The 27,628-nt window shown below is 42.0% G+C and overlaps 1 protein-coding gene across 1 annotated transcript; it reads left to right on the top strand.

The window, feature by feature from the left end:
* The first annotated feature begins 1,078 nt into the window (after nt 1-1,078).
* On the top strand, nt 1,079-27,107 carry LOC135487819 (nuclear pore complex protein Nup205-like). Its single transcript, XM_064771916.1, has 38 exons — nt 1,079-1,114; nt 1,601-1,743; nt 2,048-2,219; nt 2,490-2,708; nt 3,184-3,269; nt 3,555-3,780; nt 4,050-4,214; nt 4,825-5,000; nt 5,369-5,485; nt 5,642-5,779; nt 6,435-6,585; nt 6,817-7,013; nt 7,591-7,773; nt 8,129-8,389; nt 9,180-9,347; nt 9,661-9,908; nt 10,125-10,245; nt 10,945-11,035; nt 11,389-11,547; nt 12,285-12,527; nt 12,826-12,981; nt 13,289-13,381; nt 13,559-13,815; nt 14,323-14,514; nt 14,951-15,194; nt 15,554-15,652; nt 16,217-16,374; nt 16,720-16,911; nt 18,147-18,262; nt 18,885-19,029; nt 19,415-19,547; nt 19,933-20,184; nt 22,529-22,609; nt 22,961-23,127; nt 23,421-23,535; nt 23,835-23,969; nt 24,647-24,813; nt 25,566-27,107. The coding sequence occupies exons 1-38, from the start codon at nt 1,099-1,101 to the stop codon at nt 25,659-25,661; spliced, it is 6,078 nt and encodes a 2,025-aa protein (XP_064627986.1). The 5' UTR covers nt 1,079-1,098; the 3' UTR covers nt 25,662-27,107.
* The last annotated feature ends 521 nt before the right edge of the window (nt 27,108-27,628 follow it).

Genomic DNA, 27,628 nt, shown 5'->3' with positions numbered 1-27,628 from the left:
TTAATTTTTATCCATCAGATGGCGAACAAGTATAAGCGCCTTATAGTTGCATAACATTACAAGAGGTTTAGAGCAGGTTGAGACAAGACCACAATTGATTTTTTAAGCCTTTTAGCAGTTAAATTGTCAATGTTTGACCGCGACGCATCAAAGAACGCGTGGTGTTGTGAATCTGAAATTTAGATTATGTTATTCCGGACAGTCGGGCAAGTAAATGGTGAAAAATAAAATGGTGATTGACCACGGAAATTTTTTTTTAATCGACAAATTAGACAGACTTTGATATTTCCACTCTTTTCAGCCAACTGGCAGAAAAAACTCAAAACACGCCCCCTATTACCCAATTAGCAAAATTCGAAATTAATTTTTTCATCAAATAATTTCTTTATATCTGTAGACCTGCCACAACAAATATTTTTTCAATACCTCTCCAAATATGTACTTGAGAGTAAAAAACATGCACTCGTCTAATAGATAGGCCTCGACCCTCCAACCTATGAATATTCATTAGTGGTCTTGTCTCGGTTTTCTTGTGTTTGTAGCGGCAAATATAGCAAATATAGCGTCGTCGTGACATTTGTATTTACTTGTTTCCCTCAGGAACGCACTTGAACAGACATGGAGTCCATGGGCTAGTAAAAAATGCTAAGTGCAATCTGCATCTTCATCTTAGCAATATAATGATCGTTAGTTAATACTGGGCTGAGAATAAAATAGTGGCCTTTGGAATTCTTTGAAGATATATAACGGAGTCCCCGCGTCTAGTCTAAGAGTTGATACCTCAGGGACATTGCATTAGTGATACTTTCATCACGCAAAGCCGCACTGACATTCGGCTGTCATCGGAGACGAGGTCGCGATGGCTGCTGGCCGGTTTTACAGTACCGAACCAGTAACCTGCAATTAAATAAGCAAATCATCAAAAAAGAAACAAAAGTGAGTAGGAGTATAAATGATTTTAATAGAAGAAGATAGGGGGAAATGTGACGCTAACTTTGCGTTTGATATAACCGTTTTCGCGGGTTCATTCTGTTCAAAGAATTATTACAGTTTGAAGAAATAAACCAAATTGGCAAAATGGCGCCTACCGGCTCCGGCATGGCCCTAAATCAAGGTACATTCTTTTTCGAAATTACCCCCTTGTAATCACCAGATTGCAATTTCATCGCTATCTGAGTGTTGCATAAAGCACACTGCAACTATCCAGTGACTTATAGCGTACTTGAAATATGACAGACTTTCCAAATCTATCTTATCTTCCTTCTTTCGATTTGTACACATGTAAACAGCGCATGTACACATGTACACAATCATATAATGCAGGCCTATGTATGTACATGATGATGATGAATAAGAAAGAGCCTGAATCTGAATCTGTTTTGTCCACAAAGACAGTCAGTTCTTGCTGCCGAGATCAGAAGAGTTGGAGTACAGGTATACGGGTACCTGTATCCATTTTTTTGTTTTCGTGTGCAGAGACGCCATTTTGCAAACGTTGTTGCAAACCCTATCAGATGAAATGTGATGTTGATCTGGTAGTCATGGTAGTGGTGGTGTGAGTTTAATAGTGTCCTGTATACATCACTTATATGTCTTGCAGATGCTCGGATGTGGAGTGCCTACAAAGAACTTTACAGCACAGTTGATGCAGCCATCAATAAGAAACAGCCGGATGCCATTCATGATCTCGGGGTTGCTCTGAAGAAACACAAACCTGTCTTCTTGTCTTTGCTGACAAATCCAGTGAGTTATCTAATAATTAAGGAGAGTCACCACTGATCGTGTGATGTAGTTCATGCAGGGGTGACCTGATGTTTCAACAGTGAAATTCTTCGTTATTTGATATCCAGCCAGAAATCATAACTCCCTGTGCTAAGCCAGTCAGAATTCTGTAGTATTTTTACCAATGTCCTTGATTTTGAATAATCAATCAAGCCTGGAATGCTGCCAACCAACTGCTGAGTGCAGTGAGAATCATGAGTCCTGTTGGCATTCCAAGCTTGATTTCTTTGAAATGATACCAATGGGTACGGTTGGGTTTTTGCAGGCAAAGAATGCTACTTACAAAGAAGATGTAAAGAAAGCTACAACAGAGGGGTTGCCCATTGCTGGGCAGCAGGGCAAGCAGGTTCTCTCGCAGGCCTTCGTTGATGAGTCTTTGATAATCAGTGATCTGTTCGAGCTGAATGAGTTTGCAGCTGTTGAATTGCTGATTGCAGGTAAGACATACTGACAAGTTAAGAAATTTCATTCGCTTTTCATCACAAGCCGTTTGAAAATGTCAGAGGACTGACTTCTGAGTATAAGATTAAAGAAAATAAGTGATATCAACCCTGAGTTTTAAGTTTCAGATTCTCTTGAATAAGCCGATTCTGTTGAATGAATTGAATGGTGGCCGAATGTTAAGTTGAATGTTCGCAATAGTTTCACTTCTGTTTAGTTTGTTCAATTTCGGACCCGCCTCATTCTCATTTAAATCTTGGCTTCAGGTGAGAATCAGTTACCCTACTTCCCTGGTCTGACGCGTGGTCTCGTGGCTGTGCTCCTTTACTATGATGGCAAACGCTGTCTGGTCAATTCTTTGCGGAGTCTTATGCAGGCACGTGAAGGACGCACGTGGACTCTTGACCTCAATCAAGATTTGGTCATGATGACTACGAAATTCACCCAGGAGCTTATGGCTGAGGACTTGACCATGAAAATTCTAGGTGAGTACTGTTAATAAGTAAAGGAAGGTAGTGTTTTTATGGGTAGTGGAGTGTACCTTAAATACGGTTGCCTGTGAGGACATAGTGCTGTGACTTTCTGTAAATGAAGAACCAAATGTGCAGGTATGCAAATTTTACATGAAAATATGTATGTAGGATCAAAGGTTCTCGTTTTTAGAACGGATCACGGTTTCTTAAAGGGACAATATAGGCAGCAGCTAGGCAGGCAAGATAGTTACACAAAGTCGCCAATGGGGGTCTCTCACATCTCACAGTAGGTCCAAATGATTCACGCTTTTACAAGGAATACATTTAGTGCTGAATCTGACATGACCCAGGGCCCTTACTGTCTATACTGGTCAACTGAAGATGGCCAAATTAGCCCCTCTGCTCCTGCATATATTGTCCTTTTAAGATGAATGCAATGCTTCTGCAGTGGGATGAAAGAATTATGATATTTTATTTTGGTCTTCAGAGTTGACTCGGACCTTTGAATTAACAAGTGAGATAGAGAAGATGCAGAAGCAGAGAGGACTGGGGAAAGCTAAGCATAGAAAAGAGGTAAGCCAAAGACATCATCAAATGATAATGAACCTAGTACCAGTGTTCTTGTTTTCTTTGGTTCTTTGTTGAAACCAACAAGTTGCCAATTGGATAGAAAGACCAGTTAGCAATCAGTGGTTCTGACTTCTAACAGTGCTAGCTTGCTTGGCACCTTATCACAAGCCAGTTTTGTTAAATTTTCACTCACAAAATTGATTACTAGTCAAATGCAATCACTACTGGCATGTACAAACCATATTTCAGCGTGATGTATTAGTTTCTGAATGTTCCCGCCAATTTCAGGTCACTGACTTCATCAAAGAGATCAGACTCTCGTTGGTAGAATCACTTTTCAACTGGTCATGTCAGACTGGCCTAAGTCGTGCAGACACCATCGCTGTCATCCGCCACTTGAAGAACAACTGTGGCTTAAATGCTGATGGGACACTAGATAGTGTCACTTTGTGCCTGTTGATGGCAGCACTGTACTGTTTTGATGTTAGTATCCTTGACCAGGAGGAAGGGGAAGGTAAGGATTATTTCATATTTATTTGAATGCCATCGCTTCATGTGAGTCAGTGTACTTGGTTAACAGATTTCTCTTTTGGGTCATCCTCATCAAGAGCATGTAGTTTACTTTAAGCAGAATCCTAGCATTTGTGCCATAATTTATAGAATTCTGATGACACTTTGCACATCATGACCTTGGTTGCTTAACTTAGTGTCAAGTTTTATGTAGTCTTACTGGGAAAAATAGTTGATTTTCAGTCAATTTAATTTCTCTCTCTTTTTTTCAAGAACTGATAAAGAAGCTCCCCATTGTCTCCGATGAAGATTATATTGGGGACATCCACAATGAAGTCACATCAGAGGACGGGTGGACCAACAAGGGCATCAAAGCTGTCCTCCAGTTTGCCTGGGCCCAGACTCTGCGAACACTGTCACAACAAAATCTTGGGCAAGGTATGACTTTGAGCCATATGAGCAAAAGGGGACCAAATTTGTTTCAGAATGATAAGTGTGATCGGGACGGATTTGAGTCAGTAGATTTGGCAGATTCTGAAAAACCTTCCCAACACTTCAACTCAGCCAATATATTCTCAAGAAAGTCGAGAGTAAATTTGAAATCTATTCAGAGGACTGACCTGATGATGTGAACTGTTGGCAGTGAGAGCAATTCTTCTCTTTTTCAATCATGGATGGACACTACTGATTACAAAAGCAATGCATATTTCTATCAGTAGGTTGGTTTCTGTTTGCCAAGAAGTATCCATGACTTATCCAATCCGAATTATTTCCTCATCATTTCTCAAGTCCCTGTATTAAAGGGACAATATAGGCAACAGCTAGGCAGGCAAGATAAAGTTACATGAAGCCGCCAATAGGGGTCTCTCACATCTCACACTACATCGAAATGATTCACGCTTTTATGAGGAATATATTTAGTGCTGAATCTGACATGACCCAGGGCCCTTATTGTGCATATTAATCACCTGAAGATGGCCTAATTAGCCCCTCTGCTCCTGCCTATACCGTAGTCCCCCTTTAAACTCCTGTTGAACTTTTGTTTCAGTTTGGGGCGACTACTGTGAACAGGATGAGAATATAGCGGAGACAGCGATACAAGATGGTGCGTTCAGCTTCCTGAAAGAGGCTGTGATTGGCTCCGAAGTATTCCATAATGAGGAATTCTATGTTCGACGTCTGCATGGCATCATAATCGACTTTCTTGTCCAGATGCCACTAAAGGTTGGTGACAATTAACTTTTTTTATACCAGCGTGAAAATTATTGCAGAACCTCTCTATTAAGGACACCCTCGGGACTGACAAGTGCTGTCCTTAATAGAGAGGTGTCCTGATTGAGAGGTCAAATTGAATGAAAACCGCCACTTTGGGACCAAAACTAGTGTCCTGAATAGGGAGGTTGTCCTTAATAGAGAGGTGTCCACTAAGGGAGGTTCCACTGTATCTAGTTTTGACATGTTAGCTTGCTGCTCATGAATGAATTTTTGGGAGACATACCGGGATGGACGTATAAACTTCGAGGTTATAGTTGACGTCTGCATTTAGACTTTGGATTATATTAACTGATATGATATCAATATTACATTTACAGGTGAAGGAACTGCGTAATCGTGGTGATGAGACTGCCCGCATCGTCATGGCTCATCTTCAAGAAGGTCTCACGCCACCTTCCAATCTCCCAAGGGATTTCGAACAGCTCCTCTGCTTGGTAAGTTGGTGATGCAGATTTGAAAGACGGGTTCAGAGGGAAGTTTGCCCTATCCACAGTCAGAGTTGCTTTCTCCAAGAAAGCAGTTGTCTTTGATTTGGACCCTGTTTTGATAATAGTACTTTACAAATCATATTGGCTCATATTTTATTCTAGCTTGGTGACTTCTACTACAAAGATCCACTTCATCTGGAGCTGTCCTTGGAGTACTGGTGTCCCATTGACCCAGCCCTGAGTCCAGGGGGTGGCGGATCATTTGCCTCGAGGATACATCATAGGCCTCCGCAACGACAGGTCAGTTAGAAGCCCATTATAGCAGATCAAATTGCCCGTTAGTTTTGGCCAGTTTCATGAAATTAGGTTGCTACCCAGATTTTAAAACACCAACTTCTGTTTCTTTAAAGATGTATCAATTTGTTCATTGACTCTTTTGACAGTCTCCCATAGTCATTGACTCTTTTGACAGTCTCCCATAGTCATTGACTCTTTAGACAGTCTCCCATAGTCATTGACTCTTTTGACAATCTCCCATAGTTATTGACTCTTTTGACATTCTCCCATAGTCATTGACTCTTTAGACAGTCTCCCATAGTCATTGACTCTTTTGACAATCTCCCATAGTTATTGACTCTTTTGACATTCTCCCATAGTCATTGACTCTTTAGACAGTCTCCCATAGTCATTGACTCTTTTGACAGTCTCCCATAGTCATTGACTCTTTTGACATTCTCCCATAGTCATTGACTCTTTTGACAGTTTCACATAGTCATTGACTCTTTTGACACTCTCCCATAGTCATTGACTCTATAGACAGTCTCCCACCGCCATATAAGTTCTTGAAAATAAAAGGTAATTAAAAACGACTTGGGACAATTGTATTTTGAACATCGCAACACTGCTACATTATACAAAAATGTTGACCCAGTATTCTTACTTTCGTCTTCTTCAGATCAGTTTGTACAAGTTCATCCGGCTTGCTGGTGACTTGCTCCCGCCTGTTCTCTATATACCTTATGTCAGGATGTTACGAGGTTTAGCAAACGGTGCAGAGGCCGCTCATCACTGTTACAACCTCCTCAAGGCAAATGGAACTAGTTATGGTGAGATGATTTGTTGCAGTCTTTCTTTTGCGCTCGACTGATCCAACTTTTACACCGTTGGTCCAAAAGAACACGACGGTGTGATGCAAATTTGCCTTTGTTCACCATCCCTTTTTTGGGGGAGAATGTGGACGCGGGTTGCATTTTCTTTTTTCCTAGAAATTTGATTATTTGACCATCTGTAAAGGACATAATTTTATTCTTCTAATGCATTTTCTGTCCAAATTTCAGGTGGTCAGGCGAGCACAGTTTCCTGGGATCATTTCTTTGCGTCGTTCAACCAGTATTTGACGAGTTTGCGACAAGAATATCCCTCTGGGATGGATGTGACCCAGATCTACCGTCATGCCCATCACCGGGGCATCACACCTCAGGAACTTGACGGACTCGTCTCTGTCTTACAGCTGATGAGGTGCATAGCTGAACAGGTAATCTCACGCTTAAGATTAGAATATCATTTTTCATTTTCACAAATGAGAAACTGCCTGTTGATTATTAGGGAGATGGCTTTCTATCTGTTGACTTCATCATAGCTTGTACGATATGCAGCTTTTCATTGCCATTAACAGCATGTCTTTGCTTTGGTGTTGTAAAGAAATTCTCTTCACAAATTTTATCCCAAGTACTTCCAACCAATGCAAAAGATTCCATCAGGTATAATTTGACACCAAAGCAATTGAATGTATTGAAGTTTGTACCCTTAGAGCCCCGTTGGCTACTAGTAATACTAGTAGGTGTAAAATTAAAGAGTATATGTTGTCATATACATTGGAACCTCCCTTAGCGGACACCTCTATATCAAGGACAACCTCTCTATTAAGGACACTACTTTTGGTCCCGAATTGGGTGTTTCCATTCAATTTGACCTCTCTAATCAGGACATCTCTCTATTAAGGACAGTACTTGTCAGTTCCGAGGGTGTCCTTAATAGAGAGGTTCTACTGTACTTGACTTTTTGTCCCTGAATCATAACTGGATAACAAATGTAATGACATCTTTCTGCAGGATGAAAGTGCCCGAGTAGCCCTGTGTGAGAATCAACAGTGGATGAGTATCTTCCTTTTCTTTGGCCTGCTGGCCTGTAGTATTCCTGCTGTCCTCAAAGGAGAAATACTCCAGACGCTGGCAGCGTTCGCAAAAACAGCAGAGATAGGATTGACGTTGTGGCAGTCACTGGAGTCGTCCCAGGTTTGTGATGAAGGCTTTCTTTCGCACTGGGTAGTCTCCTGAAAGGAGCTGTATTTCTGCTTGGTAGATAAGGCCATCATGCTCAATATTGTGCACCAATGCTGCAGTCATTGTTTAGGAATTTTTCATTCTCATATACGTATATGTAAGACCCTTATGTTGGAAGTAAGAGACTGTCATCAGCAGTTTAATTCACGTCGTGTCGAATCTGGGGATTTCAGAGCACCCAAACACCGGCTTTTTACCCAAGTTCCTTCGTGGTCATGACTTGTCCTTGATAAAGGGCTATTAAACCAATAAACTTTACTTTGATTTAGTTTTCAGTCTTGCAGTGATTTTGGTCTTTCCTTTGCAGATTATACCTACAGTATCCAGTACCTCTATGCAACAATCGGGAGGAATGAAAATAGAACTTGACGAAGTCGAGGCAAGGAACGAGGAGTTCCCCATGACCACATCCTTCATGAAGTTAGTCGGCTCACTCACCAATATTCCCATCCCTGCTGGCCTCGGGGCAGGATATCGAGCTCCTGGATTCGATCCATATCTTGACTTTATTCGGGACTGCGTCTTCCTCAAGTTCAATACAAGAGCTTACAAAAATCCAGCGGAGAAGGTAAGCTGTGCTTTTGTCGTAAATTCGAAGAATATATTTCGAGGCGATTTTGGTGCAACCAAGTTACAGTGGAACCTCCCTTAGCGGACTCCTCTCTATTAAGGACAACCTCTCAATTAAGGACAATAGGTTTGGTCCCAAATTGGTTGTTTCCATTCAATTTGACCTCTCTAATCAGTACACCTCTCTATTATGGACAGCACTTGTCAGTCCGGAGGGTGTCCTCAATAGAGAGGTTCTACTGTAATTAGAGTAACTGATGGAGGAGCTACATAGCTCAATGGTTAAACATAGCTCAATGGTTAAAACAAATCGTCAGGCATGGAATTGAGCCCAGGTAAGAGTCCAAGGAAGAACCCAGATCTGTGTCCCTGGATGAACTGGCATGAGTTTCTAGAAAGTGGAAACCCTGGCATACATACAACGATCTCGATAGCCTAGTGATAAAGGCGTCCGCCTCGTGAATTAAAGGTCGAACGTTCAAGGCCCGCTGGTAACCCTCTTTCTGATATGGCCGGTTGGTTAGCCGCCAGCTTGTTACATATAGGGTACAAACTGCCTTCTCGCCAGGCGCCTGGCATTAGAGATTGGAGTTGGAAGTAAAGAGCGTCTCATTAGCCGAAAGCTGGCTGGCCCTTTCATTTGGGTTGACACTATAATAAACAAACTTTACTTTTTACTTATACATGTAGTCCCTTGAAGTAGGACAATAACGTTCCCTTTAAGGTCTGTTCTTGTTTGCCTTTGAGCGCTGTCAAAAATGTCAAAAGTATCCTACTTTCCTCTTCAGTGGGCAGTCGCGGTAGGTGCATTGGAGTTGTTCCACAAGCTTCTCCTCCAGTATGAGATGGTGCCAGAGGACTTTGTAGACACCCACGCCGACATGCAGGTTGGAGGCAAATCCCCAGGTTACTCACTCATGATTCATCTCATGAATGATGGAGGTCTCCTCAAAATGGTAAGAATTTATCGGCAATTTTTCCCCCCTCTCCTATAAAGAGAGCTGCTTTCTTTGGAGTTTCAGAATTGGAACTTAGTTGATTACAACAATTTTTACAAGAACTACATTCTAATTGCTTCTGAACATTGTGGGTTGTAATGCTACAAGAGACTTGGACTAATCATCAGTACTAATACGGTAATAATAGTATTCAGTGACTTCTGATTTGGCACTCTTTCTATGAGTAAAAAATGAATGTCTTCTTGTGTTTAAGTAGTTTGTACGTCACGTTGCTAAAAATTGAACCGACCGTGGTAATTTCTTCACGCAGGTTCTGTTCATCATAGACGAAGTCGTACGCAATCTCGATCTATACACAACATACCCCGGCAAGGCCAATATGGACAAGGCTGCCCTCTTTTGCCTGAAGATGATAGCAACAGTGCTAAATCGCCAGGATCAGTTCTTGGACTTGTTACGAGATGGCGGTTCGTCTGCTCTCGTGTCTCCCCTGGATAAACTCCTCCTGGGTGTTAACCCTAGAACAGCCAAAGCTGACCACATGGTCAATGTTGTAAGGTACGTTGTCAGGGAACGTCCGTGATATGTCGCTATTTCCCATCACCTGGGCCAAACCGAGTGCCGGATTACGGGGACATGGCCATCCTGTTGTTCAAAAGGGTGATCAAACTATTGACAATTATGTTCATGAATCTATCACCATTCAAAGTCTTCTTTTCCTGTCGTGCAGATAAAGTCCTTTTGATATGTTTAATAAAATATTTGCGATTTTAGGTATATCAGTCACAACAGTACCAACCCTGAACATGCTCTGGCCGCTGTCCAGATCCTCTATCATGTTTGTCAGACACCAAAGGTCCAGCAAGAGTTGGTTGGCCTCTTCACAGTCAATGAGGTGAAGTATTTATCAAAATGTTACGTTCAATGAGAGTAATATCACTAATTAGCAAATTAGTAGTGAGTGATTAAAGCTTTTCGGATTAGTAATGGAGTACTTGTACAAAATTTACAAACAACACAGTTATGTTTCTGAGATCCTCGCAAACGAATTCGAAAATTGAAGTGATTTGTTGCTTCTGTACTGTAAGCTGAACTCCGCTGAATGTCTAAATGTTGCTGAAGTGATTGATACACCAGAGTGCATTAATAGCATTCCGCGAAGTTACTATTTATAGCTCACAAGGTCATTTGCATAAGATATTGATGACGTTTTAGTCACGTGACAGTCGGACATCGACACTTATTTCTACGCATTTGAGCTTATTTCAAAGTCAATTATCTTTGACCCTGCATTGTTTTTAGCATGAATGATACCATAGAGTCAGAGAGAAACATTCAGAACAATTATGTAGTATTTCCAACACTCGGACATGTGCCAGATTGAATCTAACTGCCCTAGTTAGAAAGCCTGAATCCATTACGAAACGGCATGTTTGTCCGACATTGCTTGTAATTCAGCGATGGGGAAATAGAAGACAGCAGCTGCAGTGACGTCATCTTCGCGGAATGCTATTGGTGTGGCAAACTTCACGCACTAGGCTGTACTAATGTGGGTGTTACTCATGTTGCTGATGGTGGTATGATTTGTCTTCAGGACCTGTACCAGATCATCTTGCATGGCTTTGTCGAGTGTTTGGAGGCTGATGACCCAGAGGTCATCGAAGAAGAGGATGTCTTACAAACAGGTGAGTGGAAGTGAAATAATATGAAATATCATGTGAGGACTCCCAGTTTACCGTATCATTTGAAGCAACTGGTGATTCCATTCCAGATATTGTGAGGTATTGCTTTTATAATTATCTGGGTAAGTCAATCATTGGGAATAGGTTCTCTCTCATATCTGGGCGAATTCTGTTCTGATAACATGCTAAAAGTGTTGAAACTGGATCGAAGTCACAATAAGATTTCTAGAAAATACTTTCAGGACTTTGATCTAATGAAGGAAATATGTTTCGAGTGTGGAGTCTCCAAAATGATGTGACTTGCCCAAGTTTATGTCATATGAACAGTTCGATAGCATGTTTTTATGTCCTTTCAGGAGAGGATCCAAGTGTGTCCCAAATCCGTAACGCCACCCGGCAGAGCATCATGAAACTATTATTGCAGAGTGTGGACCAAGCATCACCAAATATAGCCCACTGTCTTCTCGGCTTTGAGCTCAGGAAACCAGTTTACAAAACTAATTTGCAAGATCCAGGTAAAGCGTGATGGATATTGCTCCTCTACCTCATTGCTGTGTGCTCCTTAAGACAACCGGCATATGACTTTAATGTTTGTGCTCGATGTCAAAGGGGGAGGGGGGCAAAGGATCCCAATAGACAGAGTCTTTAGCGGTGCGGACACAAAAAGCACTGGCAGTTCCCACACGTTTCCAAGCCTTTATTGAGCAGGCTATTTGTTTAAAATTCTTTGCACCGGTGTCCTCTTGTACCAGGCAAATACATGTACATGTACAAAGCTTGTCCTGAATACAAGTAGTGTGCCAAAATCAGCTACATGTTGCAAGGTAAACTCACTTGGAGTAGTCAGCATTCCTGAGCTGTGTATGTGAATAGTGTTGATATTAGTGGGGAGAAAAAGGAAAAGAAAAACAACTGCATCCATTTTTACAGTATCGACGATTCATGTTGATGGTACTTCTTCAATGGTTACCTTATTAAAGGGAAAATATAGGCAGCAGCTAGGCAGGCAAGGTAAAGTTATGCAAATTCGCCAATAGGGGTCTCTCACATCTCACAGTACGTCAAAATGATTCACGCTTGTACAAGGAATTCATTTAGTGCTGAATCTGACATGACCCAGGGCCCTTACTGTGTATATCAGGGCCCTTACTGTGTATATCAGTCAAATTAGCCCCTCTGATCCTGCTTATAGACCCCTTTTGATATTTAATATCAAACTTTTTTCTTAACCACTCAACATTTGTATATCCAGGTGTCCTGCGGTCTCCAAGGACTTGCCTTCATTCCATCCTGAGTGTTATTGAACATGGTGTCGGTTCGAAATCTGGTCCAACCTGTATGAACGACACCCCTGTCCTTGCCGAGCTCTGTTATCACCTCATCTACATGCTATGTGCTAACAAGGACACATCAGACCCGACCATGCGGTACCTGAGGACGACTTACGACTTCTTCTACCGACATCTGCAGCACCTGCCATTCTCACAGGCAGAAAGTGAGTATTACCTCTTTTATTCATCTAAAATGATCATTATTTACCCTAATAATAATAATAAAATTGTTATTTATATGGCACAACTTTCCCAAATTAGTCCTGTTCAAGTGCGCCCTCCGTCTAGTTGTAGTATTGACTATAGAGTTCTGTTTTTATCTGTCCCCTGAATGCAAGCCTACTAGTCAGGAGGTTCCTGGGTTGACCAAACATCATGATACGTGTAGTCCATGGCCATAGAAAACAGACCAGACTTGTTAAGTGTTGTTGCTATAAATCAAATTTTCTCTTGAATCTGTAGGTCGTAATAGAGACCTCATCCTGCTCCAACAGGCTTGGCTTGTCAAGACAATCGCTATAGAGCTGCGACTGACCTCCATCAACCGTCAGCGGTCGAACACCCAGCGTCTGATGAAGTTGCTACTGGACGATTCGCCTGTCCTGCCCTCAACTGGAAGTAAGATGGATTTCTTCTTTTTCTTTTCAATGTCTGCAGTGATATTGTGTAACATTGTGGTTTCTATTTGGTGTAAATAGTGACCTTGAGATTGAAAATTGGTACTCTCCCAACTATCCCTAGAATATAATGAAACTAAAATGTGAAAGTTGATGAATATGTGGAGCTTTTATGCTCATATACATGTAAAGCGAATCAAATTTGATGTGTATGTTGACCCAGTATTGAAAACTTAGACATCTTTGATATATTATGACCTCTTAACGTAGTAAACGTCTCACTATTGTTTATTTTTTTACAATTACAGATTTTGGGCTTGACCAAGATGCGACGCATTTTGACCTTGACCAGACAGCATTCCATCGGACACAGGTCCAGCAGAATAAAACATTCATGGCAGGTTAGTTGTAGCTAAATTTCAATCTTTGCAGGTCAATCATGAAACCAAAATAACGCTTGTTGTGATTTTACTGAACTGTTAAAGTCACAACCAAAAAAATAAGGATCTGCAGGTCTACCGCTCCCCCAGACTAGAAAATATCGATTAAAATGTGACAACATTATTAATACATTCCAGGTGGACAAACGAAACAGAAAATCCTGCTCCTGCTCGAGACTATAGGTCTCGCTCAAGGACTGGAATTCCCCAGTATGCCCATGTTGGAGTTCTTCGATCGCGAATCTATCGAACAGTTCATCGAATCTCAGGAAGTCAAAAATGAGCGCGGCATCCGGTACTGCAGCGTGAAGACGCTCCATAACCTCATGATGAATGAGTTGAACAATAATTTGCAGGGGTCGGCCGCAGCCACGCAGAGGAGAATCATGATTGATGTAAGTTAGGCTACACGTACGGTAAAACCTCTCTATTAAGGACACCCTTGGGACGGATAAATGCTGTCATTAATAGAGAGGTGTCCTGATTAGAGAGGTCAAATTGATTGGAAGCCACCAATTTCGGACCAAAACTAGTGTCCTTATTAGAGAGGTTGTCCTTAATAGAGAGGTTGTCCTTAATAGAGTGGTGTCTGCTGAGGGAGGTTCCACTGTACATACAGATCAAGAGTGCAATGTGACTATCAGAAAGCGGGTGAAGAAAATGTCGTCTAACTTTTAGAATGTCAGTCTAATATGCTGGTTTATAGGGAATATTCCCAGATGATAGCATGGCATCTGTTCTTCTTTCTACTATAATTTGAGTCAAAAGTGAAAGTGTGGGCTTCTTAGAATTATGGGCTTCTTTTATCTAACTATAAACGCGACAAATATATGTCATTGAACCAAGTTCATGGCCATTCTAATTTTAGGAAACTTTAGAATCATATAATCTGACTTTTGCAGGAGATTCAGCAAATCTTGGCGGTCGTCGTCGACCGCAACAACATGCGAGAGAGTCTCCATGCCAAGAAGTGTATGTTCGACGCGTGGCGCCATGTTGTTGAGATCCTGCTGACGGCATGTCCTGTTGAATTGCTGGCTGGGGAGGAGAGGCAGAGCATCATCTTTGAGTTACTGCAGGATCTCTTCATGGAGGTGAGCTGAAATTCAAAATCCTGGACTTGAATCCTTGGTTGTCCTCAGTTTTCCTCCACCTATTTGGGGCTGTTTCGGATCCCACAAGAGTCAAGACAACCTCAAACCTGCCCTTTGCTTTTACAGAATGTTTCCACTTGCTCTTAGGGTCTTCCTGGTTCTCGTCAACAACTCTTGGGCATTCCTTCTCCAGTTCCCCTGAAATTGCCCCGAATGAACTCTTTTTGCTGTCTAGATCTTAAGATGGTTTCTAAGTGTCCTTGTATTCAAGCACCCAGACCATCCCTTTGGATGAATCTTTAGGAAATCGTAATTGGACTCGCATCACCACAGAGAATATTCAAAACCTCTTCCAAAGTGACAGATATTTGTGATATCAATAATTCGTTTTAGATTGCCTAGAATCTAATAAACATTCTACAACTTCCTGCTTCAGATATCAAGTGAGGATGCTCTCTCAGAGCTCACCGTCCTAGCAGCCAGCGTCATCCTAACGTTACTCGCCAATCTTCGTCAGTGTTTCATCAGTGACCAGTTGACGGAGATGGTGGGCGAAGACCTGGAGGATGCATCCAATGAGGAGGGATCAAACTTTGGTCAGAAAAAAGGATCGCGCACACTGTTTGCGTCTTCTCTTCAAGTCGTTCTCAAGGGACTCATTGATCATATTCTACGTACTAGTAAGTTCCAAGAAGAAGGAAAGCTTTTCCATAAAAGTATTGGCTGGTTTGCTGGTTGCCTCTGTGTGGCTAATACTACAGGGTGGCTCAGAATTATTTTCCCTCACACAATGGATACACAGTAGAATTCTATTGTGCATGGGAAAATAATTCTGGGCCACCCTGTGGAGAATCCCAAATTCTCGTTAACCATTATTTGACTTTTCACCTTGCCTTAAGTTCGTTACGAGACGAGATCCATCCTAAGTGCCTTGGAAAACCCTCTTTTTACCAATGCCTGTCGCATTGTTTTTTCGTTTGATTTTTTCTGTTACATTTCTGATGACGTATTTCTTTGAAATATATTTTCACACTTCCAGGCGGTGGGTTGCAGCGGGTCCGCGCTAATCTCTACGGAGCATTATTGTATTGTCTCCAGATTGCTCAGAAGCCTGTCTACATTCCATCTCTGGAGCTAGGTGAGTGAAAATGACTAAAAAACAAGTTAAATCATAGCAATGTAGCCGTTCTTATCTGATCCCCCCCCATTTGCACAAGGTTGTGCTATAGCGTGCCGTTACAATTGGACAGTTGCCCTACAATAGGTTATATACAGTAGAACCTCTCTTAGCGGACACCTCTCTATTAAGGACAACCTCTCTATTAAGGACACTAGTTTTGGTCCCAAATTGGTTACAGTGGAACCGCCCTTAGCGGACACCTCTATTAAGGACAACCTCTCTATTAAGGACACTAGTTTTGGTCCCAAAATGGTGGTTTTGATTCAATTTGACCTCTCTAATCAGGACACCTCCTTATTAATGACAGCACTTGTCAGTCCCGAGGGTGTCCTTAATAGAGAGGTTCTACTGTATTTCCATTCAATTTGACCTCTCTAATCAGGACACCTCCTTATTAAGGACAGCACTTGTCAGTCCCAAGGGTGTCCTTAATAGAGAGGTTCTGCTGTATAGTGTGTAGACGCCGTTACGGCAACAGTTGCAACGACGACAGCTTTAGTTATGTTGCATTCTGTTCTCTAGGTGGGCAGGGTGACCATCCCGTGCTCTCGAGGATCTCCAACAAAGAGAGTGAGTGCGAAAAACTGATGCGGGAGAACATGGAGACTATTGTTGGCTATGGTGACAGTTTTATGGAGGTCGTCTGCCGTGATGCCTGCGATGGCCATGAAGTTGGACGGGTAAGATCAGTCTTGATATTGACGATGACCTAGTCCGATGGCAACCTGTTTCAAGCAGCGTCCTCCCGCACGCCAGATTTATATAATTTGTATATTAACTGTTGGAGGTCAAACAGGACCTCGTCCTTTGACCTCAACTATGATGATGATGATAATGATTTTCAAACTTGGGAAGCCAGAGTTGCTTTCGTGGGCAGATCAGCATGTCATACCTCTGTTCGGCAGGGACCATAGTCACCTCTTGGTGATACCTGACTAGGTGAATTTAGTAACGAATGTTTATTATTTCAGAAAGTCACCTTAAAATCTAATAGCATGATTCCAAAGATTGCTCTGGTTTTTCAGATGCTTGCCCTGTCGGCGCTCGATGCCATCATTTCGGCGGATAAAAGTTTGACATGGCTCTCATTCATGCAGAGTAAAGGTTACCTGCAGCACCTTATTGACAGTTTACTGCATGAGGATGAGAAACTTCAGACCATGTTAAGTCCAAACCCGGAACCACTCAAGGCACTGTATATCTACGAATCAAAAATGGTGAGTTGGCAGAAAAACAGGGAAAAACTGATGGGTTAAAATTGTGTCTTAGGAACCACACTTGTATGAGACAATGAGTTCCTTTCTTGATATTGGGTGTGTGTGTTGCCGTAGAATCAAGTGGCAGCTCCTTTGGCCAATTTGCTCGAATTCATTTGTTAAACCCTTCTTTTCAAATTGTTTTTCTGAGTGATTGTAGATTATTTGGCTCTTAGTACTTGTTTTTGATCAGGTATTCAAATGCATTAGTTATGGTCTCCACACTCTCAGTGGAGACCATCTTGATATCACTAGGTAGGTAGGTTCTGTTTCTTGTTCTTCTTCCACAAAACATTTATGGAGCTTGTCCAGCCAAACTGCTGAATAGATCAAGGATCAATCACTCCAATCCCATTGAAGGAAATTCGATGCATGGAATATCACAAAAAGATTTTCAATATTCTCATTATTTCCATGACTTTGAAGCATTTTTTGCTGAGATTCGTCTGATCGTCTTCTCCCAACATGCCGAAGCCGCGATTCAATCTAACATGCGCAGAGGCGAGATTCTGACACATTTGCATAAGCTCCGCCCCATCATAATGACGTCATTCTTCTCATGGCCGAACCGATCCACATGGAGTTGGTCGAGCGAAGAACGCGTTAGCAGTTTAGTGACTGTTGAATGTAGAAATCAAGGGTAGGGGAGCCAAAGTAATAGCCTTAAATGCTTATCGATAATCCATCCTGCCCATCTAAAATAGTTTGGGTGCTGTTTGAATGATTATTGAGCGTGTTATTTTGAGAAAGAGCGAGCGTCCGGAAATAGATCATGCGTGAATCGGCATGCAGATAGGCGGAATTTCCTCGCTATTCTTTTCCCCGTTGTTTGGAAACTCTACGCCAACTACTTCAACTTTCACTAGTACTCCATCTATAACTGCACCTAGGCCTCCTGGCCCTAGCCCATCACGACACATATCCAGCTCTTATTCCCAAAACCAAACTGTGGCTTCATATGAAGCAAAATCACCATCCATTGCACAGTTTTCCCTATGTGGGGACCATCAAATTTGCTGTAAAGCAAATTTCTCAATTCTAGTTGATATTATCATTAACAAAAAAAATTTACTACCATGGGGTGGGATTGAAAATACAAACCCGCAAGTCTTGGTTGACGTATCTTATGTTGATTTTTTTCATGGGAAGAGGTCACATTTTTGGGATTGGTCTAAATTTCATGTTCATGTTTTCAGAGTCTGTTGACAAGATTAGCAGGTACTGCTACGGGAGCAAATGCTTTGTTGCGTTGCGGTGTGATGGGCCGGTTGTCTGAGTGCATCTTCCTCGATCTTAGGCCAGATGTACCGAGGTAAGCTGTTCATATCCTGGGCACTAAGGTTAATCTATGCAAAAAAAGGAAATTTGTGTTAAAATGTATCGTTTGACGCTAATGTGTTACTGACTATGAGGTAGGGGCTGTTTTAGGCCGCACCAGCACGAGGACTATGCCATAATGTCACATCAGTTATGAAAACAAATACAGTAGAACCTCCCTTAGCGGATACCTCTCTATTAAAGACAACCTCTCTGTTAAGAATAGTAGAAGTAAAACTGGATACCGTCACTGTAGTTTAAAACAATGTCCATCGGTCCCTATTGTTGGGCTGTTGTGTTACTCCACCGACTCCAACCTCTCTGTTAAGGACACCCTCTCTATTAAAGACAACCTCTCTGTTAAGGACACTAGTTTTAGTCCCAAATTGGTTGTTTCCATTCAATTTGACCTCTCTAATCAGGACACCTCTCTATTAAGGACAACACTTGTCAGTCCCGAGGGTGTCCTTTATAGATAGGTTCTACTGTACAGATGTACATACATCAGAGGAAAGTTTTTATTCCAAGAAGCTTTTTTACATTATGATCATGTGAATGATTAGAAAAAGCCTGCTTTTGTAAAGAAACTCTCAATTGATTTTTGTTCTCCTTTGCAGTCAGCATGGCCAGGGTATGCCGCCGTTTGAAGGATTTTTGCCAACCATCCTCGCGCGGTACAGACAGTTACTGTTCCCTGCCCTGCAGCTCTGTCTGTCAATCATGACATCATTGGGTGTGGAGAATCGTGACGCGGCAAATCAGGTATTTTACATTCAACTCGAATCTGCTGTAGTCATAGTTGTATTTGTTCAAAGCAGTCATTTTTTGTCGCCATTTCTGGCAAAGCTGTAGAAATCGAACGCCGACAAATGTTATATAGACTTCATGATTAGCATATCTTCGACATTAAGTTGGGATTTAGTTTGGCAACTGAATCTGAAATCACACATTAGTGGCTTCCTATTTTTCAAATCTGCCCCGAGTTTGAAGGACACCTTTTCAAAAGGCGTAAATTTCACGGCCCTGATGACAAGTTGCCTGCAACAAAGAGGTCAAGCTCCTCTATCAGTCCCTTTGCGTTGAAACTTTGTGCTGCATAATTTGCCTTTACGTACTTTATTTCTAAATCGCGTTGCTGCGTTTTCAGGTCTTGAAGGCGGTGGCTGCTCACATCGATGTTTTCAACGCAATTCTAAGAGAACAACACACAACTCTGAACTTATCCAACCTGCAGGAGTTGGCTCTTGTAACGGCGGTCATCAGCCGGGCGGCAGCAGACGGTAGGCATCATAATTGAAAGGGAATGTTTTGTGACCTACTCTGGCAAAAGTAGGTCCTTGTCGCATGTGTCAGAATGATAATTTTATACATGTACAGGCGGTATGACATTTGGCTCCTCAAAACCTGACTCCGTCTCCCCGGCAGATATTCTAGTCTGTGGGAGGTGGCGTGCAGACTTAATCTAGAAATAAGAATGACACTTTGGTCATTTTGGAGTTTGGTTATACAGTAGAACCTCTCTATTAAGGACGCCCTTGGGACTGACAAGTGCTGTCCTTAATAGAGAGGTGTCCGCTAAGGGAGGTTCCACTGTATAAGTCAAATGAACATGTCTCCTGGGGCCGAATAAAGCCGTCTTTCTATTGCTTGATATTTCAATTACAGGGGACGAACAGGAGTTCCTGTTCAAGGATGTCACCAGCATCGAGATGCATAGCCATTTTAGTCGCATTCAACGCCAGCTTCTCTCCCTGTTGTCGCGCTTTTGTACGATGGAGAAAGTTGACCGCCATCTTAAAAACATGGAAGAGGATGTGAGCAGTGACGGGAAGGATCTGAGGGGCGAACTTGTGCAGGCCGTTTTAGAAGTCAGCTGTAATGTGCTGGCTTATTGTCGGACTGTGGTCGCCAAATCAGGTAAGGCGTTTCATATCTCAAGGATGCGATGATGATGATATAAATTCTTTCAAGACTTTACAATTTCAATGATTAGTTTGCCTCCTGATTTGATTAAGCTCTCGTCCCATGATTCAGCTTTAGGCACTGACAAATAAATCGTACAGTGGAACCCCGGTCGGCGACCACCTCAGTAACGCGACCACCCCGCGAACACGACCAAAATTCTCCGGTCCCGAATGGTTTTCTCTCTAATTCCCATTAACTGGCCCTCGCTAACACGACCACCCCGGTACCCAAACCGCGACCACCAGCTTGGTCGGTCCCAAACTGCAAATTAACCCCGCTAACGCGACCATGAGGCCTAATTGCCGTAATCAACCATGACCGCATCGTATCAATTGGCACCTTCTCGCAAATCCGTGTTGATAGTTAGCACCTCGAACACAATGACCATGGGAATCCATATGAAAATAAATGATGTGTGAGTGAGTTTGATCAAATGTAAGCGCAAATAAAATGAAATGGCCAGGGCCATTGTGCTCACCTCATGTGGAGGAAAGATGGATAAAGAGCATGGTCTTGTGTCATGTAGTGTTCGGTTTGATGTAGGTCCAAGCAATTACATTTCCCCAAAATGGCCAATTTACAGTACATTCGACCTCTGTGACCTTGAAAAGTAGGTCAAATCAAAGAAGACCCGGGTGACACATTGAATGGTTGTTAGAATTAGATGTACCTATGATATAAAATTGGTGCCAATCGGGCAAGTCATTACTAGGAATAATGGCATTTTGAAGAATTTAGGATTTGGCCCCCTCCCTGGAGGCCAAACGGCAAATCAGATCGCACCAAACTTCGGTACCTGAGATCACCTGACCAAGGGGTACATGTGTACTTAATTTGTGATCAATAGTCATTGCAGTTAAGAAACGTGCCATAGTTTACGGCCCGACGGCGAATTTACGCCATTTGACCTCTGTGACCTTGACAAGAAGGTCAAATTAAAAACCTGTGTGAAATATACTGTATGGTGGTTAGATGTACCCATGATATCAAATTGGTGGCAATCGGGCAAGAAGTTAAGGAATAATCACATTTTTAAGGTTTTTGGATTTTGCCCCCTGGTGGTCAAGTGGTGAATCATATTGGACCAAACTTCGGTCCCTGAGATCACCTGACTAAGGGGTAAATGTGTACCAAATTTGGTATCAATAGTCATTGCAGTTTAGAAACGTGCCATCGTTACATCCTAACGGCCAATTTACACCATTTGACCTCTGTGACCTTGAAAAGGAGGTCAAATCAAAAACCCGGAGGATATATGATGCACCTTTGCTAGAAGTACCTACCATATTTTTTTCAAAATTTCCCGACTACTATTAAGGGAGATATTGCATATTTTCACTTTTAACGTTTGGCCCCCTGGTGGCCAAACCATGAAACGAATCGGACCGAAACTTGGTCTCCCAGGTGTCATTACATAAGGGTACATGTGTACCAAGTTTCAACTCAATAGCTCTAACAGTTACGAAACGTGCCCTGCTAACGGACGACGGACGACGACGACGACGACGACGACGACGACGACGACGACGACGACGACGACGACGACGACGACGACGACGGACGACGGACGCCACGGTATGGGATAAGCTCACCTCTGCTAAGAGGTGAGCTAATGAAGAATAAACTTTCTTTTCGACTCACGGTTTGTTTTCATCATTTAGTATTAAATGATGTCAAGAGGCATGCGCACGTAGTTTTTAGGACAAATAAATTATGTTGATTAGTAAGAGTACCAATACTCAAAGTAAAGAATGCTTACTACGTCGTAATATTGATAAAATACGTTTTTAAAAAGATGATTTAATCAGTACCAGTTCAAATTGGCTGAAGTTAAAGCAGGAAGACATCAGGAAGAATTCTCAACATCTTCTCACATCACCTCTCTCAATGTTAGCGGGAATATTAGCTTGACATCAAGAAGGGCAGCTGCCGATGGTGTGAATAACATGCTTGCTCTAATTAGCATGCTCAAGTTTTAATGTAATGTTTGGTCTAATTAGCTCTCGTCAGTTTATTTACTCATTTACATAAGTTGTAAATTAAACGCAAAACACTCAAGAAAATGATTTTTTATTCGTAATATACACACAAAATTATCGAATCACCCGGTGGCGTAGTCATTAATGCATGTCAATGTACACACAGCATATCTGCCAGGACGATGTTTTAGCGGGAAAACCTACTTATCATTCTTAAATTCACTAACGCGACCACCCCGGTAACACGACCACTTCGGCTTAGTCCCTTGGGTGGTCGTGTTACCGGGGTTCCACTGTACATCTATTCACATTTTCAGCCCCAGATGCCAAGCATTGTCGGATACTGTTTGGACCAAGTCTTACTGAGGTTACGTCACGGGATATGCATGGAGTTGATGGTATGTGTTTGCCCCTAAGTCACTGCCGGTTAACGTTGCAAAATAAAATTTTGCCTCCCTCTAACGGTCAACGGTGGAACTGAAATGTCTGAGTTTCCATTGACGGCACTTGTAACCCCCCCCCCTGCTCACGGGGAAAACCACACCCAAGTTGTCTCTTTAAGGATGATCAATCAAAATAATTGTGCGAATGTGTAAAATATACCTCAATATCATTGTAAAACCCTCTAGATTTTACAGGCAGTATACGCTGGGTGAGGAAGTGTTTCTTGGGTCAACAAACTCTCATGATTGTCTCATATCCACATCTGTCCTTGAATTGAATCTTTACTCCTTTTGCGTCTGTTGCAGAGCTGCATAGTTCCATCACTGGTGCTTACCGACCGCCCACCCTTGGCATAATAGTCATCTACCTAAAGCAATACACAGACCACTTCATACACTGCATGGACCAGTACAAGCAGAACATGAGGAAGTTAAAGGGACTCAACGAACTCTCCAGTGATGAACTAAAAGAAGTGAGTATGCTGTTAAATCTTTGCTCTCAATTGATATGGCCTACTTCTGTCTGCAGGCATACTATAAACAGCAAACTTATAACTATTTCAGTCATTTGTTTGTTTACAACTCTTAGTCTTGTTTTCTGTGCAGCTCTCAATGAGCAAATGGTCCATGGTGTGTTTCATTCTCACATATCCTTGTGATAGGATGGTGTGAGTTTTGGCAAACTGTTCAGTCTTCCAATCCATCTCTGTTTTTGCATACTCAAGCTGTGAGAATCGTCGAACTGATTACAAATTCTCTCTTGCAGTTGTCCGGTATTGCTAGCAGCGAGAAAATATCGGTGCAACAACGTCAGAAACTTGCAAAGAAACGTCTGGTGCAGATGCTGAAGCATAAAGTCCAGGAAGTCAAACAGTGCTCATGTATCCTTGCTATAAACAATTTGTAACTGCCCTCACCCCTCGTAAATCAGAACGAGAAGAGAGCTACTTGTGCTGTTGGTTTGCTTAACTTGAACAAGCATTCGGTTCCATTACGTCCCAGTTCTCTCAAATCCGGGTCTGAAGAATTCCAATCTGGGACAGAACTACTTGGCCATAATAATTGGTACGAACTAGACTTTTCAGTGAAACACATTATCATCAAGTATAGATTAGAGATAATCCCTCTTCCTGAGACCTAATTTCACACAATGTCAATAACTTTCTTAACCTACGAACAGATCTGATAGAGAATTCCTTGTTCTTGTTATGGAGGCATTTAGACTATTACTTCATGTTCTGTCGGCCGTATGACCAGGGCAACACCCTCTTCAAACTGAACGCGAGGAAGGAAAAACAAATGCGGCGTCTCACAGGTAAGACTTGAAAAATATTGATGAGATATTGTTCTATTAGTGTAATACAGTAGAACCTCTCTATTAAGGACACCCTCGGGACTGACAAGTGCTGTCCTTATTAGAGAGGTCCTGATTAGTGAGGTCAAATTGAATGGAAACAACCAATTTGGGACCAAAACTAGTATCCTTAATATAGAGGTTGTCCTTAATAGAGAGGTGTCCGCTAAGGGAGGTTCTACTGTAGGTAATGATTGCCTCCCTATAGTATGTCAGTCGATCGAGGCACTTCCTTTTGGTCTGTTCTACTGCTCAGTTGTATAGCATTAAATGAAAACTTGAAATCATTTTTGATGCAGATCCATGGTTTGTACCAAAAGAAGAAGAAGAAGCCCTGAAGTCAAAAATAAACTTACAGTAGAACCTGTCTATTAAGGACACCCTCAGGACTGACAAGTGCTGTCCTTAATAGGGAGGTGTCCTGATTAGAGAGGTCAAATTGAATGGAAACAACCAATTTGGAACCTAAACTAGTGTCCTTAATATAGAGGTTGTCCGTAATAGAGAGGTTGTCCTTAGCAGAGAGGTTGTCCTTAGCAGAGAGGTTGTCCTTAGTAGAGAGGTTGTCCTTAATAGAGAGGTGTCCGCTAAGGGAGGTTCCACTGTATTTGTAAATTGACACATCTGTCTGCTTTCAGAGCTGCCTGGTTCTGGTAACGCAAGCGAGATTGACTATGATGACATCGTCGAGGAATCCGCCACCAGTTCATTGAAGGTAACCAAGGAGGAGATAGACAAACTCAAACAGGATGCAGTCGCCTGCATCAATGATTCACTCTTCAAGAAACTACAGGAAATAGAACAGGTTAGTAAGGCGCTGACCTTTGGCAAGTCGCTTGTCATCAATTATACTGTCCGTTGTGGCACACATGTACTTAATTCTGAGATGTGTGTACCTGGTACCTGGCCTGGGCATAGGACCATCCCTGGTGCCAAAGATGAGAACTTTGGAATTGGCGCTTCCCTTTCTGAAGAAATGTTTTGCGCTAGTAAGTAGCTGACCTTTGGCAAGTCGCTTGTCATCAATTATACTGTCCATTGTGGCACACATGTACTTAATTCTGAGATGTGTGTACCTGGTACCTGGCCTGGGCATAGGACGTTCCCTGGTGCCAAAGATGAGAACTTTGGAATTGGTGCTTCCCTTTCTGAAGAAATGTTTTGCGCAATTGACAGTGGAACTACATGAACATTTTCACTCTGGAATGAGTGACCAATTAAAAAGGAACCAGTTTGCTAAAATTGTCTTCGAAAGATCAATTGATGGTTTGCATCAGTTAGTCAGACAGTATTAAAGGGACACTATAGGCAGCAGCTGGGCAGGCAAGATAAAGTTACACAAAGCCGCCAATAGGGGTCTCTCAAGTCTCACAGTATGTCGAAATGATTCACGCTTGTACGAGGGATATATTTAGTGCTGAATCTGACATGACCCAGGGCCCTTACTGTGTATATTAGTCACCTGAAGATGGCCAAATTAGCCCCTCTGCTCCTGCCTATAGTCCCCCCTTAAAAGGGGTTTGTGTCAGATGATTGACTACTTTTGTTTCCTTACAGTGCTACACAAAGAACTACTCCCGCTACGGTTTCATGGAGGGCCTCGTCCGCCGACTGAAGAGGTTATTAAGACTCCACTCAGGCATCAACTGCTAGTGAGCGGCAATAGATGCATGCTCACGAACTGGAGAATTACTTCTCTTTTCATTGTACAATTTTCATGGGAGGTAGAGAATGTGTGAGGCGGTTTTGTTCGGGGCTGTCCTTGTTCACCGGCATGAGATGTTTTGGTATCAGAAATTCTTTCGATGCTTTCTTGGACATCGTCTCTGTGTGAAGTTTGGGACGGCCCCTTTTTCCTATTAACTCTTTCAGTGCAAGTTGAGCATTTTCGTAGGCTGTCTGAGAAACTATTGTCTCATCTTCAGTGCCTCAATTTGGGTGTACATTTAATAAATGTACATCACATGAATATTACCAGTGTTGCATTTGCTATAAATACTTTTTGGTATTGAAAGAGTTAAAGGATTGTATTGTGACTTTGTGTTATGTACAGTAGCACCTCTCTATTAAGGACACCCACGGGACTGACAACTGCTGTCCTGATTAGAGAGATGTCCTGATGAGAGAGGTAAAATTGAATGGAAACCAATCATTTGGGACCAAAGCTAGTGTCCTTTATAGAGAGGATGTACTTTATAGAGAGGTGTCCGCTAAGGGAGGTTCCATTGTACATGTAAGCCAGTGTTCTGAAAAAGTTGTGAGTCCAGGCAGGGTGATGGGGACTTATATTTTCCTTCACTGCCTTTGTAAACATGTGCAACTTTCTGTGATATCCAAGTGGGATGAGGGGATGCCCCTTGGACTTTTTTTAGGGGTCATGATATAGTCAGCTCTGGATTTCAGGGCAAACTGGTAAGCCCTGCCTGGATGTATCAGCTAGAACACTGAAGCACTATGGCATCATATATTGTTGTTTATGTCTTTTGGGTGAAATTGGATTCCATACAAGTAACAGAAATGTCTTCTCAACCCTTTAAGCAGCTAATTTGTTTTTCTGTGAGCCAGCTAGAGCCCTGTTGAGAACAATGTCGCCATCTATCTGCTCTTCGTCGGAACCAATACAGTCATTTACTGTTTAATAGTGTCCAGAATTTGGGGCTGCTCAAATTGCCTCCTGACCCAACTAATAGAATTTGCATTCCTTTAAAAATCACAATTTGGAATAAATGTTCACATCTTTTTCATGGATATTGTCATGTTTGTACATAATAATTGTGTTATTGTGAAAGTTAGGCTACGTACTAAGGTTGAACAAATACGATATCTAAATCTGAATTCACCCATTTTCATATAAGAACCAAGGTGAAAGACCAGTGCAGTTAGATCTAAAGTGATCAAAATCAAGTCTGGTTCCATTTCATTGAAATATTTCAAGAACTGCATGATGGGTATGTGGACTTCTACATTATAATCATAGTGGGGCACTATTTGAACGAAGTGCTGGGCCTTTGAGACATTAAGTTGGAATTTTGTAACTATACAACAGCATTTTGTAACTGAAAAGCAAATAGTTCATATTTTGTAAGTGCGAACTGAACAATAAAATAGTCATAAAATTTGATAGAATTACTTGTTTATTCAGCTTATGTGTTTTGACTGATTGACAAGAATGTCATGTATGAATAACAATAATTGCAGCTTTTAAAATGCCATCGCATATCATCCAACAGTCATTATTTCTGACCCATCTCAACAAGCTTGCAAAAGCAGCACACTCAATATTAGCACCCTCATGATTGACTTCTCCATGTTCTGGATAATTCTATATTTGGGAATGGCTCTTACTTCATTTTATCAGAAATGTTATCAAATTTAGAACTATCCTTGGCACAAGATAAGCACAATAACCCCGTTGTCCACTTGGCAAGAGACGATAATGAGCTCATTGTCCTTGGCACACCCTGTTGTCCTTGGCACAAGATGAGCACTATAACCTTGTTGTCCACTTGGCACAAGACGATAATGAGCTCATTGTCCTTGGCACAAGATGAGCACAATAACCTTGTTGTCCACTCGGCACAAGACGATAATGAGCTCATTGTCCTTGGCACACCCTGTTG

Source organism: Lineus longissimus, chromosome 5 (assembly GCF_910592395.1).
Source record: "Lineus longissimus chromosome 5, tnLinLong1.2, whole genome shotgun sequence".
Lineage (NCBI taxonomy): Eukaryota > Metazoa > Nemertea > Pilidiophora > Heteronemertea > Lineidae > Lineus > Lineus longissimus.
This window is presented reverse-complemented; position numbering and strand designations above follow the sequence as displayed.